Source organism: Gymnoscopelus microlampas (genome assembly GCF_963454915.1).
Source record: "Gymnoscopelus microlampas genome assembly, chromosome: 3".
Classification (NCBI taxonomy): domain Eukaryota; kingdom Metazoa; phylum Chordata; class Actinopteri; order Myctophiformes; family Myctophidae; genus Gymnoscopelus; species Gymnoscopelus microlampas.
In genome coordinates, this window is record NC_139940.1 from 51,290,338 (window position 1) to 51,307,216 (window position 16,879).

A 16,879-nucleotide genomic window follows, 5' to 3' on the forward strand; every position below is an offset into this window, starting at 1 on the left:
CAAATGAATCGTTGATTCGTTTTACATTTAAAATATATATATATACATTTTAAAAGAAATGTCTGTCGGGTGGAAACTTTATACGTCCAAAACTTACTTTTCAGGATTCAAATTAAAAAGTATCAAAAGTAGCAGATCTACAAGCTCAAAATGTGCCACTTTTGGATCTGCTACTTTTCATACTCAAGTAGGGCATTCATTTACGAAAAAACACAAAAAGTTGGAATATGGCCATAAGAGGTTTCTGGCCGACGGCAACGATATACTCATGTTACAGGCTGGAAACATTAACTTTGAGATCCACATTGGAGCAACGGTGTTCCCATGCAGATCCCGAGATAAAATAATACAAAATAACCCCCACCAGACCAGAAGGAATCTGGCTGGGCAAGTGAATGACCGTGTGTGTGACTAAAGCAGTGCTTTTTTTGCCGTCTATAATAGTCTAGTCTGTGTGGCGCTAATCTCCCAAACTGCTGGACATATCGGTGCCAAATGCCTTGTGCTCCGTTTTGACTGTCCACCATAAGCAGATAAGACTGTATAATAGGAAGCGAATGGCGGTCAAATGGAGTTGAGACCTTTGCCCAAACATAGTCACGTTTCATTAGATACCTCATACGTGACCTGCTTCATTGACAGGCCACGTGAAGCTGCGCCTTTATTGGACCCGGTCTTGTTTTTATTTCACTCTAGTGTGTGTGTGCGTGCACCATATAGGTGTATAAAGGGTTGGGGTCTTTTAGGATTTAAACGATTCCCTCTTAGCAGTCCGATTCCTTAACGGTCCCCTTAACAATTCCTAAAGGGGGTTCCAAATGGACACTTACAGGTCTGTAACTCTGAGAGTGTACAAATGGAACCGAATGGACCCTTACAGGTCTGTAACTCTGAGAGTGTACAAATGGAACCGACATCATGAGTGACCTCTGACCTTTGAGTCTCTTTAAGGCCTCGGTGCTGCAGAAGTCGACCCTCAGAGATGACAGCTGCTTCTCTCTCAAACCCATCTCCTCTGATGACCTGTGGTACGCACTCAGCTGATCTATGAGACACTGAGGCTGAGAGAGAGAGAGAGAGAGATTAATATCAGGGTTGAACTGTGTTAATCTTGTACAAGTTTATGGATCATAGATATCTTCGCTGTCGGGTGGAAACCTCATTTGTCCCAAACTGTTCCTTTTTATTATTATTTTCAATTGAAAATACCCCCACCTATTTTCACTACTATTGTGTGATGAAGTAAGGCATTAAAGTACGAAAAGAAAAATGGAGATACGAGGTTTCTGCCCGACAGGGTTAAGGTTAGATATTTCAATAAAATAATGAGGTATTTTCCATATCTGTCCGTGTACACATTTTATTTTAATAAGAAACTCATCCGATACACAATCAATGTTGGACTTTACCTTCATGTTTCAATCACACAACCTATTTTAAGTGAATGTGACAAACTATCAATATTATCTGATGTTTTTATAAACCATCACTTTGACATGCCTTTAGTTTCTGCAATTAAAAACAGTCCGATGCTGACGTGTGACCAATAGAAACACAACTTTACAGTACAGCAGTGGTGTCATCAAGTACCCCAGTGACTCTCAACCCTTTTTAATCTCATGGACTTTGATATGCATTATAGACCACAGATCCCCATTTGATACCATTTAAAAAAGAATATTATAACTATTATTTTTTATCTCTGAGACCTCAATCTTCAATCTTAATTTAACTTAATAATAATAATGAATTTTATTTACGATGCACTTAACATTTAGGTTAATCTCAAAGTGCTACGATGAGCATTTGCATTAAAACCATCACACCACTATAAAAGATCTAAGAAAAAGAAACAAAACATTATAAACATGAGGGCATAAAGCCTATACTGTAGGTAAAATCAGTGTAGCAAAAAAATATATATTTGTCAAAAAGGTACGGTAGATCTTTAGTCCTCTCTTAACCCATTGAGACCTGGAACTGTGTCATTTTTAGATTTGAGCTAAAAAAGCATTATTTTACACTTTGGGCTATTCAAAAATAGCAGATCTACAAGCTCATAGCGTGGCACCGAGTGCCGCGCTACGAGCTTGTAGATCTGCTATTTTTGAAAATGTGTGAAAATGTGTGCAAATCTTTGAATATATATTTTTTTAAAGCGAACATTTTTAACTCAAATCTTTGCTTCTGGGGGGTCCCTGGAACAAAATATTTTGATGGGGGTCCGCGGCCAAATATATATACTTTTGGGGGTCCTTGACATGAAAAAGTTTGAGCACCACTGATATAGAAACATGCGTTTTTCAGAATACTGTTGAGATTTAGGAGACACGTAGAATCGCTTCAGGTCTCAATGGGTTAAAAGAATCAACAGACTGTGGTGCTCTCAGGGAGGGCATTCAGTTTGTGGCGCAGAGGTTAACAGCCGAGGGTTGTGAGGAGACTAATTCCTTGAGGTAGGAAGGAGCGTTGCCGTGGATGCACTGATGATGACTTAACAGGGATATCTTGTATTCGGTCCGGGAAGAAACGGGAAGCCAGTAGAGTGAACGGAGTGTACAAATGGAGCCAAATGGACCCTTTGTACAGTCTCTGAGTCACATATCCCCATGAGGGTCCATTTGGTTCCTCAGCTAAAAAAACTTTTTAGCTGGGGGACCCCCTGTAAACCCCCTCAAGGACCCCTCTGGGTCTTTGAGAACCAGTGATGTCATTGAGAACCAGCGATGTAGACTTACCGTGAACTCGGCGACGATCTTTGACTTGAGAGCAGCCGCCTTGTTGGGGGTGGACTCGGCTGAAAGACAAACAAACAAACACATTTAATGTATAATCTCAAACAGCTCAATAAGAATTCTGCATGCATAAAAATACATCAAGCAATATGTGATCAGACACTAGGCCTGAGTGCATTACATTTGGCGTTCGGCTCGAGGGGGGTTAAAAACATAAACAAAAGGCTTTGCTCTGAAACCGCAGCTGATAGACAATACATCTAGTAAACCAAAGACAGTGGAAAACATTTCCACAAACACATGAACGGTTGTTATTTTAAGATGTATTTCAGACAGAGAGAGAGAGAGGGGGGACATGGAGCAAGTCTTATTTATGTTGTATGCACACTTACTTGGTGCTCCATTTAACTTTATATGGACACTTTTACCTTATCCACTGTCCATAATGACTAATGAGACTTCATTCAAGTAGACTAACGTCAATTATGCTACATACAGTATGATACAGTAATTGTGCTCAAATACTGAAGTCAGACGTGATGCTTAGATAATGCAGTAACTGTGTTCAAGGCTCGTTGATATGCACTGTAATACAATGTTGTTTTCTAAATATGCCGCCACGATGCGGTTAACCACGATAACAGAAAACGCTCCAAAACATTTAACAACAAAACATGCATCACATGTATATCAGACATGGATACAGTACATCACAAACACATACATATCAAATACACACTGTACATGACAGAGTCAATGTACAACTGTTCAGGTTTGGAATTGTAGCTTCTTTTTTTTTTTTAATTGGTAGCACTGGTGCTCCCAACTTCTAAAGTGCAGGAGCACCCTCCAAAATGTAAGGAGCACCAACATGAATTATTGATTAAAAAAAGAAAAGAAGAGTAATGATTTAAATTTCGATTCGCAAGTTGTCTCAAGACACTTTATATACGCATAGGACAGAGACCCTGAGCAAGCATGTTTAGTGTTCCAGTTCCAATTTCCTTTTTCGTTTCATCACTACCAATTTCACTTGTTTATGCCCAGATCCTGCATGAGTTCAGTCCTGATTGATAAAATTGGTATCCCAACCTGAAAATGTATTTTCTGATCATTAAAGAGCTGGAGAGACCCTATGATATTGAACACTATAGCAATGACTATCAGACTATCCCTTTACCACCACCTTAAAAAAAACACATGGTAGGACACCACTGGGGCTTTATAATTATGAAATACCCTGGGGCCAAGATTTACATTTTAAATCTGTCCCTCTTCCATCCGTCTCCTCACCGAGACTGAGGCATCAAACATCTCCAGAAGACCCTCTAAACTGATTCTAATCCCATCTTCAACTTTATCAATTCATTTTGATAGCCCATCTGTTTAATGAATATAAAAAGTCATACAATAATTGCATTGTAAACCTAAATACTATTGTCCACAACAACCACAGCATGTATTTAATGGTAGAATAAAGGAAATGGTATGCTACTTTTTAGTATAAAAAGAGCATTTATATTTAAAAAAGGCTGAAATATGGACATAAAAGGTTTCTGCCCGACAGCGAAAATAATTGAAACGGTTTCGATATAATTTGCGTACCAGCCATGCGTTGCCCTATGACTCTTCTCCTTTGTCTAGTAAAACAGCTCAGACATCAACACAAGCACTCATTCGCACACACTTTCAGTACACACGAGCACGTGTACGTGTACACACACACACACCCACATGGACCAGCCCCGCCTCTGATTCACAATGTCAATCTCCACAATCAACTCGTCTCATTTCTCAACTTGAAAATACTTGGAAAGTGGAAACGTGTATTTTCTGACACACGGCGAGATCTAGTGCTGTCAACATCATGACATTTTACTTGAGGATCAATCTGGGAACCCATTTGGTTAAAAAAGTTTTTTACTTTGTTGTTTTTGCCTCTGGGGGCACCACCTCCTTTTTTGTGTAGAAACAGCAACTCGATTTGGCTCCTTCCCTTTCTTAGTCCACTTCCTCCTGGATGGTTCTTTGTTTATTCCTACCAACAACAACACTACATGTTTAGGGCAGTGGTGCTGACAGATTCTGCTGTCAGCAGAACGATTACCTGTCAATAATTGCGATGGATTAACAATTTAATTGTGTTTTGGGCATTGGAACACACAATGCCTTTTGGGCTTTGTAAAAAAGAAAAGAAAATTTGCACAGGGCGGAAATGACAAATAACTTACATATATAAAGGAATGACTGACATATTGTGTAATCATTTTATATTTTTAATATATAAAAAAATATACTAGAAATAGCCGATCTACAAGCTCACAACATGTCGCGATTGTGAGCTTGTAGATCTGCGATTTCCGCTATTCTTGTAAAATGTATGAACATTTTTCAACATTTATGATTATGACAATAATGCAAAATAATTGCAGTCGTTTCAAATAATTGCGATTATGTAATAATTGTGACAGGCCTAGTTGGATCACACTGAAAGAACACCACTCATGCCAATGGGAGAACCATCTCCAAGTCTCCAGGCTAAACGGCACCAGAGCACCTACTGTCAGCTCAAAACCCACATATTGTGTTTTTAGGACTTACGTGATTAAAACCTAGAAGCCAAGATAATATCATTTCCAAAATCCATATCACGATATATCAATATGTCCAGCTCTAGACCACAAATGTATCATACTGTATGGAATATCACATATAGGTTACATAAGACATCACATAAACATCACATACGGTACACATAAATCGTTATCATAGGTACGTCATATCCTCACATACAGATAACAGAAATACAGAATACATCTCACACACACACACGTACTATAGATATCACACACTGTATACATTCACCACTAAGCCAGACCCTGAATGTCTGAACAAACTCACCAGGTTGGTATTCAAACAGCGTGGCTCTGAGAGAGACTAGCCATCTAAGAGAGAGAGAGTGTGTGTGTGTGTGTGTGTGTGTGTGTGTGTGTGTGTGTGTGTGTGTGTGTGTGTGTGTGTGTGTGTGTGTGTGTGTGTGTGTGTGTGTGTGTAAACCGCTGGACCGATCACCACCGAACTTTGTATGTACGTAATTAACATCCTATAATGCTCTTTGGCATGTATACGAATGCATTTGACCTCATTTTTGGATCAAGCTGGCAAGAGAAAAATATGTAAATGACTGTAACAGAAGGTTAGTGGGTACATTACAGTATTGGGGCATGGATGGCAGGAGCTTCAGTCACAAAGACTGCTCAACTGGCCAGTGTTTCAATGGGAACAGTGACTAAAGGGACATCTGTATTTCGATCTATGGGAAAGACAACAGTAAATAGGGTTGGAAATTGAAAGCAGTTAAAATTCAGGACACATCCGCCGCAATTGCCAATACCAATGTCATCAAAAAAGACAAATAATGGCAGATATATCAGTAAGGCTCTAATCTCTCAAGACAGATTCTGCTAGCACCACTGCCCTAAACATGTAGTGTTGTCGTTAGGAGGAATAAACACAGAAGCACCCGGGAGGAAGTGGACTAAAAAGGGGGAGGAGCCAAACCAAGTTCCTGTTTCTACACAAAAAAATGAGGTGGTGCCCCCAGAGGCCAAACATTTTTTTCCCCCTTTCTTTTTACCGAATGGGTTTCCAGATTGGTATGGCTCTAACATATGCACACACACACACACACACACACCCCTCACAATCCCACAGTAAGCGCCAATCAAAACTGACCTGTAGGAGGCGGTGGCTCCTTTTCTTTTTCTTTCTCTTTCTCTCTCTCCTTCTCTTTCTGTCGTTCTCGCTCTCTCTCCCTCTCTCTCTCGCGCTCTCGGTCCTTCTTGCTGAGGCTGGATCTAAACTGAGCGATCAGCTCCTCTGGATAGATGCTCCTCTCCTCCCAGATGGTGAAGATCCTCTCAACGGCCTTCTGGACTTTACCGTCCCTGAAATACAAACACATGCACACACAAACAATGAGTAGGCTGCAACAAATGTATGATACATGTTGGGCTTTGATCACATTGCAGGCAAATTCAATTTGCTTCTCAAATGTGATCTTTAGGACTGACTATCTACACACTGTTACTTGCAACTGATCAGATGTGTATATTCAGAAAATAATTCTGATGTACAAGCTCACAACGTTTTGTGATGCGTTGTGAGCTTGTAACTTGGCTATTTTCAGCAAAGGGATTTGGTGTAGAGGGAAATACTAGCGGACCTAGTATAGAGCCCAGAAGGACCCCGATCATCAAAGTATATAAGAGTTTAAGTGGTTAAGCATTACTCATTACCACAGCAACCAATGCAAATAGGTCGATCTGATCACTTGCAAATAACAGTGTGGACAGTCAGTCCTAAAGATCACATTTGAGAAACAAAATCAGAAATGCCTTCAGTTTGAACAAAGCCTAAGTTCTAACAAAAGGAGAAAAAAACAAGGCAATGCTCTGGTGAAAAACTTTTAAAAAGCCTTGATTAGAAGGCTATTTTACGATAGAAATAAATGAAAAACAGTGCATGGTGACTGACAGGGATAGACGCCACGCGTAGCAGCCCCACGGCCTTCTTCAGGGTGGAACCCTCAGCAAACGCCTAAGTTCTACATGAATACATTTGACTGAATCCGTCATGACTCATGACAGAACCAGGTGGCAAGGAGCCGGTTCTGGATATGAAGCCAATAAAGAAGTCAATATAATGCTGAATGCTGCAGTTTTCATTAATGGCCTAGAGGGTGTCGCTATTTCCACTCCTGCTGGCAGTGGTTGCAGAAGAATAAACATTCCATTCAAGTGAATGGGTATTTGGCCAGACTTTACACTTGGTTTTATTTCTGTAGTAAAACATTTTTATAAATACTTTACGTTTTCAATCGTTAGTTTAAAGTCTTCTTTCAGTTATCATGACATGCGTTTTTTGTAAATGATGGTCCCATTAATTAAATGTATGATAAAGTAGAGACAGAGTATGCTTCTACGGCTTCTACCGAGTGAAGACCCCAACCTCGCTGCCGGTTGTTTTTCGGGACAATTCCAAGATGGTGGATTTGAATTTGCTGAAATAGAGGCTTCAAAACGAGTCTGTGGAGACCAATGGGTGACGTCACCGTTCCCTGTGTTCATAGTTTTTTTTTTACCATCTATGGACAGAACACGTGCACACTCACCTGATCATGTGCGCGGCGTTGGGCAGCACCTCGGCGAAGGTGGGGCGGAACACGGCAGCGTTCCTCCTCTTACAGTTCTGGATGACGTCATTGGCCAGGTAGAAGAGGTTCAGACGATGGTTGGTGTCAGCTGAAGAACAAAGTAACACACACACACACACACACACACTAGATAAGTGATTCTCCAACTTTAATATTTCAAGAACCCCCATCTGAAAATGTTTTGTGCCAGGGACCCCCTGAAGAGAAGTTTTGTGATTTCAAGATTTTTCAAAAATGTTCATAAATAGCGGATGTACAAGGCTTGTAGATCTGCTATTTTTGAATAGCCAAGCTAAAATCTAAAATGACAGATGCTTTCAAGGGTTTCAATGGGTTAACTGTGTGAGTGTACAAATAGAACCAAACGGACACGTTAAGAGTCCATTTGGTTCCATTTGTACACTGTCAAGAGTTACAGATCTGTAAGCGTTCATTTGGTTCCCAACTGTCAGTCATTTAGCTGGGGATCCCCTGGAACCCCCTCAAGGACCCCTGGAGGTTCCTGGACCCCACTTCATCTTCATAACTAGAGCCCGATAAATAAGTAATTATTTGACTTGTTTGATGACATCTGTATCAGCCATTATGCAGGTGTCGTAAAATGTTTTAACCACTTTCAGTTTGAACCTGGCGTCCCCATTTTGTTTTGTTTTCAATAGTAAAAGAAGGGGGAAAAAAGCAGAAACACAAGCTCTGATCTCTGGTTGAGCAGATCTATGTGAGAGATGTAGACCTGCTGTTTTTGAAATTCAGTTTCCTATTCAATTGTTTGCTTGTTCATTATATAATTTAAGTTAAAAAATTATTTTCATATATTAAAGTTGGACATATACTTAATTAAAATGTTGTTATCTATCTAGGAAGTTATATTAAAAAAATATTTAAACCGGCCTCCGTAGCAATTTCTGGCCTGACAGATTTCCTATAGATTTTTATTTATTTATTTTTTTCGACCCGGACAGTCCCACAACATGTACTCGATATTATAGCTATGATGTCCAAATAGAGAATCCATCCCCACCTGAAGAATGCTTATTGTTCTTTCATCAATGTTGAGAGTGAATACAATGCACAGACAACCAAGCAGTTTCGGTGACACTTGCTATGCATCCTACGTCTATAACGCATTATATAAGCATACTTATAATGCAATGTAATCTGCTTACAACACTATAACTGAGTAAAGAAACAAATATCCTTCAATTTATGCCAGAACACCGCACAAGGTTTCCGCCCACACCTTCAGGAATGCAATTACTTTACTTAAAGCACCCAATGACCACTTATAGTGACTTACACTTCACAGGTAATTATACAACGTTTTATAATGTGCTGATTATGATTATTGTTATAACGCACTGAGTATATGAGTTTTTATAACCATTATACAGTGTTATAATCAGATTATAATGCAATGTAAGTATGCTTATAATGCATTAAGACAAGGGATGCACAGCAAGTGTTACCACGACACAGTGGCATTGCCCTGAGGCAAGTAGTAACGCGTACTGCAGTTTGCGGTCCATTGCACAGCTATTTGATGACAATTAATCGTCGAGTAAAATGTCCTAATCGTGACAGCCCTAAGGAGAATCAAGGAGATTTTATTTGTCTACAACTTATACAAGCACAAGCCACGAAATGTTGTTGGGACTTGCGCTGAAGACTGTGCAACATCCTAGACATAATATGTCAACAAAGAGAAGAGCAGGGAGACCAAATACAACCACCCCAATTGTATATGTTATATTGTATCTACCACCATATATACAGACTGGACAAAATAACACAACTTCGACTTTCCTCTATAGACTTTTGGATAGTGCCATTTCTCTTGCTTCTAAAGCAGTAGTTATCAAACTTTTTCCATGCCAAGGACCCCCAAATTGATACAGATTTGGCCCCGGACCCCCATCTGATTTGTTAAAATTCAAAATGATCAAATCCATTCAAGATTTTTCAATAATGAACAAAAATAGCAGATGTACAAGCTTGTAGATCTGCTATTTTTGAATAGCCACGCTAAAATCTAAAATGACACATATACTTTCCCGGTTTTAATGAGTTAACTCTGAAGGTCATTACACACCGGCGATTATGCGAATATACGCACAATTCGGACTCTGTCCGAATAAATAAAAGACGCTTTTTCGCTCCGCGAAACTGATGTGGAAGCTTGCATTGACTTTATAAGGTTTTAGAAAAAAACGTATTATTCGCATGAAAAAAAACGCCCCCGTTGTGTAAGGACCTTAAGTGTGTAAAAATGTAACCAAATGCAGGTTAAATGTTAAGCTCACTCAAACAGGCTGCACAGCGTAGCTATCCACCCAGCACTCAAACAATCTATCCATCCAGTAATAACGGTGTCTGGGAGGAGGGGATAATAATTATGACAATAAAAGTAATGTCAAATCATTATTAGAATGAGTTAGGTGCTGCTACATGGTCGGTCCATCCATATACTTGTTTATTCACAATAATGGAAAGGGGCCAGGAAGAAATTGATAGAGCTCACTTATTTTTTTATCATTCTCTGCATCTCCCATAAATGTAGTCTTAAGGTGGTCTGTCGCAGAGTTACAGTGACATTCTTTTAACTATCAACCCCCCCTTCCCCCCCTACTTTTAAAGTCACTTGTCCGGGTAAATATTTGCTCATATGAATGAGATGGAATGCATTATCACTTGCACACCGGCATAAGTGTGAGAGAGACATTTTAAAACATGTTTAAAAATGTAGTCAGTTAATTTAAGTCCCCTCACATCTGAATGCTAATGGCCTCCTAATAATCCTTCCTCCTATTCACACAGCCTGTATGCCATTTAGTTTTGTGGGCACACCTTGGGGGCACGTAGCCTCAATCACACAGTTCTGGCTAGGGGAGAACAAAGGGTTGCCGACCCCTGCCATAGAATGTTTGTTCAGTAAAAGCCACGTTTTCACTACGTTATAATACCGGTTGACACATTAACATAACATGCCTGCACGAGCAGTGGGACAGTCACAGAAAAATGATTATACTGGTACGTAATGAATGGTTGGAGGGGTCTATAAGCCTGTGAGACTAGGAATTTGGGGGTGACAACATATGTATATTTGGGACAAACAATCTCCCTGTGTGGGCTGTCAGTCTCTCACTCTCGCGGCGTTTACCATTCATTAGGCAGTAGCAGGCTCCGCCTTCAGTCCAACTTCGATCCTATAATGTTGCTATAAGCATGCAAGACGACATTTGGGGATTAATTATGCATTTGGGACGAACAGAAACGATATTAACCTCCAGGCAGGAGGACTGTCTAATTTAGCTCTACGGAATGATTCAGTACTTTAACTCTATTTCCCTGCAACAAAAATATGTTTCACCTTTGTCTTAGTTCCTCATCAACTTTGCTCTGAAGAAGTTTGTTCACTGAACAAACAACAAGACAAAACCATGGTCTCTCACCCAGTAAACAGTTCTGTCTTTCTCCACCAGAACGCATACAAGAGCAATAAATCTCAAATACACCAACATTGTTTTTATGAAGCATTTGGTTGATAGAACAGCTTGTTCATAGAACTGTCGTGACGCACTGTCATGATGAGTCATGACTGCCATGTTGTTGTATATAGTGAGTGATGCTCTGCGTTCACACTTAGGTGCCACTATAACATTGCAGACAATTCTTCACTAGAAAGCATGCTGTAATTTTGCCAGCACCAGATATTCCATTCAATGATTTAAAGGTGGTGTAAGTGATATTGTTTTGTTAAAACAAGTGATAAATAGCTCTATATGAGTTCATGAGTTTATATGAGTTCACTCTATATTGTTCATAACAGGGGTCTCACCATCTCTCCACCTCTTTAGTAAATAAAGGCCAAAATAAAACATTTTCAGGGATACAATACCAACCAGGAGTCAGGAGAGAAAACTCCTACAGGTTACAATATAAACAAGTGAAAATGGAAGTATAATTTACAAATAAATAAGTAGATCAAATTGGAGCTGGAAAACTATCAAATTAAAGCCAATAAATGGGTGCCCTCTCCTGATTGGATGTAATTGGTGAGCCACCTGGAAAATGTATTTTACGTTTACTAAAGAGCTGGAGAGGCATGGGGAGGCCCCCGTTACATAACAAAATAACATTATAGCAATGATTATCAAAATATAGAGCTTTAACTTTAACAAAAATAACCAAAACGTTTTATTTTAACCAAAAAGTATCACTTACAGCACCTTTCAAATGTCAAATCATCTCAGAACAAACTCACACTAGCAGTACAAAAAACGAACCAGCTTCACTCATACGACTAGAAAGTTCATTCCAAAGACGAGACAACATCTGAACTGAACTGTGGACTAGAGCTGCAACTATCTGTTTTGTTCTGTTCTTAACTAATTATCCTATAGATCCATTATCATATAGATCCCAAACAGTAGGTCGAGAGCCATCTGTGGGTCACGGACCCATTCTTATGGGTTGCGAGTATAGTATCCCTTTATTTCTACATTTTACATGTTTTGTATTATTATTTCAAAAGATTTAAAACAAAATTCCTTACAAATTCACAATTTTTCATGAATTCAAAGCAATATTCCAGCATTTTTTCAAAAATAATTTCATTAAGTATAAACAGACAATGTCCTTAAATTAGCGGGGAAAACTTTCAGAAATTCTGAAAATAGCAAATCTACAAGCTTACAATACATCGCAACGCCTTGTAAGCTTGTGCTTGTGGTACAACCACAATCTTCTACTGTTGTACTGGGAGCTGACCTGACCAGTACAACCAACCAGTCTTAGGCTTAAGCCATACCGTAAAAAAAACGTCTTTAAATTAACTACCTCAGCCGTGTCTGTACACAATCAATATTCAAACTACAGGCCAGAGCAGAAACCTCAGACAGACCCATTTCACCAATAAACCATCTCCGTTGTATTGTGTGCCACATTTATGGGCAGCATAATAATAAAAATCCTGCAATTTCTGCAAAAGTTTGCAATTTGCCAAATACATTTCCCTGCAAAATCTACAAAAAATTGTCAAAGTGGAAGAATGTCATACACAGCACTATTCTTGTGTGTGTGTGTGTGTGTGTGTGTGTGTGTGTGTGTGTGTGTGTGTGTGTGCTTGCTTCCTAGACAGAAAGAGTGGAAGGTGGAGATATACAGGCATTATACAGAGTTGAAAGAAAGAGAGAGGCTGCAAACTATTTTCTTATGTGAAGCAATGAGCAAATCTATACTGGATATTATTCATGAACTCTTTCTGCATTGCTCTGGCCTCGTATATAAAAGCAGACTGTGTCAGCTGCTGCCAAAACACAAACACAGTGTCTTCTACTGTAAATGCTGTTTCAAGAACAGTCATCCAGCAATAACTCAGTGTCAATTTGTAAATTGTCTCATACCCAAATTATTTCTGAATAAATGGTGAAATCAGAAACAAGCTGCGTGTGTTTACCTTGTCTGAATTATATCCCCCTTCTGTCTTAACAGCTGTGCTGAGGATGCGTTCTGAAGCTTAACCCAGTCTGACTAAAGTAAACCATCAGTTACAAACACATTCCAACAAACAAGCCAACTGGCGGCAGATGTGACTATATCACTCAGACACTTTCAGTATTTAGTAAATATGATTTGTATAAATACAAAAGATGTCTATTTATAATATCTCCCAAAGTGGCTGGTATATGTAGACATACTTACCAACCACAATCACAACGTACCAGCAACACTGCCACCCTAGTTACTAGGTAACCCTAACACTATTACAATAAAACCTTAACTAGTGCCATGTAACCCTAACACTATTGCAATAAAACCTTAACTAGTACCATGTAACCCTAACACTATTACAATTAAGCCTTACCTAGTACCATGTAACCCTAACACTATTACAATAAAACCTTAACTAGTATAATGTAACCCCAACTCTATTACAATAAAACCTTAACTAGTACCATCATGTAACCCTAACCCTATTACAATAGAACCTAAACTAGTACCATGTAACCCTAACACTATTACAATAAAACCTTAACTAGTATAATGTAACCCTAACTCTATTACAATAAAACCTTAATAACTAGTACCATCATGTAACCCTAACCCTATTACAATAAAACCTTAACTAGTACCATCATGTAACCCTAACCCTATTACAATAAAACATTAACTAGTACCATCATGTAACCCTAACCCTATTAAAATAAAACCTTAACTAGTACCATGTAACCCTAACATTACAATAAAGCCTTAACTAGTACTATGTGATCCTAACACTATTACAATAAAACCTTAACTATACATGCGACAATGGAAACAAGTCACCAGGACTTGTTTGTGTTATCCTTCTTAGCCTTAATGTCTTACTGTACAAAGTGCTGTTTACATTTCTGACTAATAAAGTATGCAATCAATAAAACATGAAAAAACAGTACCATGTAACATGGGAAGGCTACAAACAAATTAATAAATTCAAATTGTATATATATGTAATGTAAACGGTAGGTTCTCTTATAAGCCCTCCTAGGGTTTCTTCTCTCACCGCCACTGGCACAACAACTATCTGTCATATTTCCTAGGAGAGAACTAGTATAATACTATGCATATTATGTTGTAATAAAAATAATTATGACTGTAATAACATATTGTAACTTGCCAAGTACAATTCCAGCTGAGAGATTGTGTGAGAGAGAACGTGAGTGCACCTGTGTGTGTGTGTGTGTGTGTGTGTGTGTGTGTGTGTGTGTGTGTGTGTGTGTGTCAACATCATAATAAGTATGATCTTGTAGTAATGATGTAATCCTCTCCCACAGTGGGTCAAAGTGATAAACATCACCCCCCCCCCCCCCCCCCCCCCCTCAGTCAATGTCATAACATCCATGGATGGCATCATGCTCTAAATTAGCCTGGGATCAAGACTAAATCATAGATGCATTTTATAGAGTCTGACTTATACTTTCAGATGAGTAAATAATATAAAAATCGACCAAATACATCTTTGATCCAAGACTAGCTCTAAATAGTGTTGTTTGTGATTACATTTACTTGTCTACATGATCTCCTCTGCATCATGCTACAATATAATGACAACGTTATTAAGATGTATTGATTGATTGATTGACCTGGTAATAAATATCAAAATAATTGCGGGAGAAAACATGGGGGCTTTTATTTTTTGTAACTATTATTATTATTATTATTATTTCGCTCTCGCCTCGAGGAGAATTTAGAGGTTCCAGTGGCCATACGTTCCTATAAAAGTCACTGTACCACAATATAATTATCGAAGCATTTAAATGTCTGCGTGTTTATGTTTAAGAGTTAGCTCCCTTAGCTAAAAGCAGCCAGGCTACATACGTAACATCTCACCGTACGACGGTCGCGGTGGCGCGCTGTGGGCTTGTAGGTCGGCTATTTTGCTTTAGCATGTTAGCATGCTACCATTTTTAGCATGTTAATATGCTAATATTTTTAGCTTGTAGGTCGGCTGTTTTTCCGTTAGCATGTTAGAATGCTAAACATTTTAGCATGTTAGCATGCTAACATTTTTAGCATTTTTAGCGTGTTGGTTTAGCATCATGGGAGAGAGAGATCGGGGACTCACATTTCTTGATCCACTTCATCCAGTGGCGGACGATGAGGCCGTGGTGCTTCTTGTTCTCGATGCACCACATGGACAGGCCCTGGATGGACTCCATGGTGTTGGAGACCCCTTGCATGCGGCGGTCCAGCGACGCTTCCAGCTCGCCCCGGGCCGCTGCTGCTGCACCGGTGGGGGCGAGCATAGAGGCCGCCGTTGCTGCTGCTGCTCCAGAACCGGCCGCCATCTTTCCGACTATTAAGCCTGGGCTGGATGGCTGACTGGCTGGCTTCGTTCTCTTGGGTGTCTGTCCGAGAAAGTCCCGCGATAATGTCCGGGACGGAGCGAGAGTGGAAGAGTAGACGACCCCCCGCCCTCGTGTTTACAAGTGGGGGTTTCCAGGGGGTCCTCAGCAAACTTCAGTTCAAATATAGCATTAAAACCCGTTTAACCGCTCTATTTTTATACTTGGCCTATTCAAAAATAGCCGATACAAGCTCAAAACACGTATCTGTTAAAACAAATAAATGTATACATTTTCAACATAAATCATCTCATAATGTGGGTCCCTGGCACAAAATATTTGTGGATCCTTCAATCCTTGACATGAAAAAGTTTGAGAACCACTGCTCTGGGTTTGGTTTACATCAGTGGTTCTCAAAAAAGTGGTGTTTGGGGACCCCTATGGGACCAGTCTGTAGGCCTAATTAGGCTCTATGCACAGCAGCCATATTGGTAATGAATTGGGCCCCTTCCTTACTTCCTTCACAGGTGTTACCAATGATACTAATTAAGGCTCTGTTCCATTTAGTGTGGCATAGTGGTTGTCTTATTTTCAAGGACCCCCATAACTCTGAGAGTGTACAAATGGAACCAAATGGACCCTTACGGGTCCATTTGGTTCCATTTGTACACCCACAGAGTTACACACCCACCATAAGGGGCCATTTGGGAACCAAAATGGAGTTTTTCTAGTGAGCCAAAATGCACGATATCAGCTCCCTGACCAGAATGGAACAGAGCCTTCATTGGTATCATTGGTAACACCTGTGAAGGAAGCAAGAAGAGGCCCAATTTATTTCCAATATGGCAGTTGTGCATAGACAAACAGTCCCTCTCTACTAGCCTGATTATCAGACTGAAGCTGAGGAGCCCACTCAGAGAGTGGGTGGGATCTATGGTCTGGAACCAGGCTAGTCCCTCTCAGAAGTTTGAGAACCACTGGTTTACATGGAGCACAGTCTGCCCCAGGGGCCTCATGCGGACACGCCCCCATGGACCCCAAGCCCATGGTTGATCATGAAACAGTGTATGAATGAGGGGGGGGGGAAAAAGGCCTGTTTATGTACA

The 16,879-nt window shown here is 39.8% G+C and overlaps 1 protein-coding gene across 7 annotated transcripts in view; it reads right to left on the reverse strand.

Moving 5' to 3' along the window:
- The window catches only part of rprd2b (regulation of nuclear pre-mRNA domain containing 2b), a 43,488-nt gene extending 27,677 nt beyond the window's left edge, over positions 1 to 15,811 (reverse strand). For 5 of the 7 annotated variants that reach the window (XR_014600539.1, XM_084053709.1, XM_084053711.1 and 2 more), the window contains exons 1-6: positions 15,554 to 15,811; positions 7,909 to 8,038; positions 6,471 to 6,682; positions 4,660 to 4,773; positions 2,739 to 2,797; positions 935 to 1,061 (exon numbers count right to left, since the gene is read on the reverse strand). Coding sequence is in view for 6 of the 7 variants with exons in the window: in XM_084053709.1 (XP_083909835.1) it covers positions 935 to 1,061; positions 2,739 to 2,797; positions 4,660 to 4,773; positions 6,471 to 6,682; positions 7,909 to 8,038; positions 15,554 to 15,776 (865 nt within the window). In the remaining variant the exon portion in view is untranslated. The remainder of the gene's footprint in view (positions 1 to 934; positions 1,062 to 2,738; positions 2,798 to 4,659; positions 4,774 to 6,470; positions 6,683 to 7,908; positions 8,039 to 15,553) is intronic. The other 2 variants (XM_084053713.1, XM_084053712.1) reach the window with 1 other exon arrangement.
- Positions 15,812 to 16,879: the final 1,068 nt, after the last annotated feature.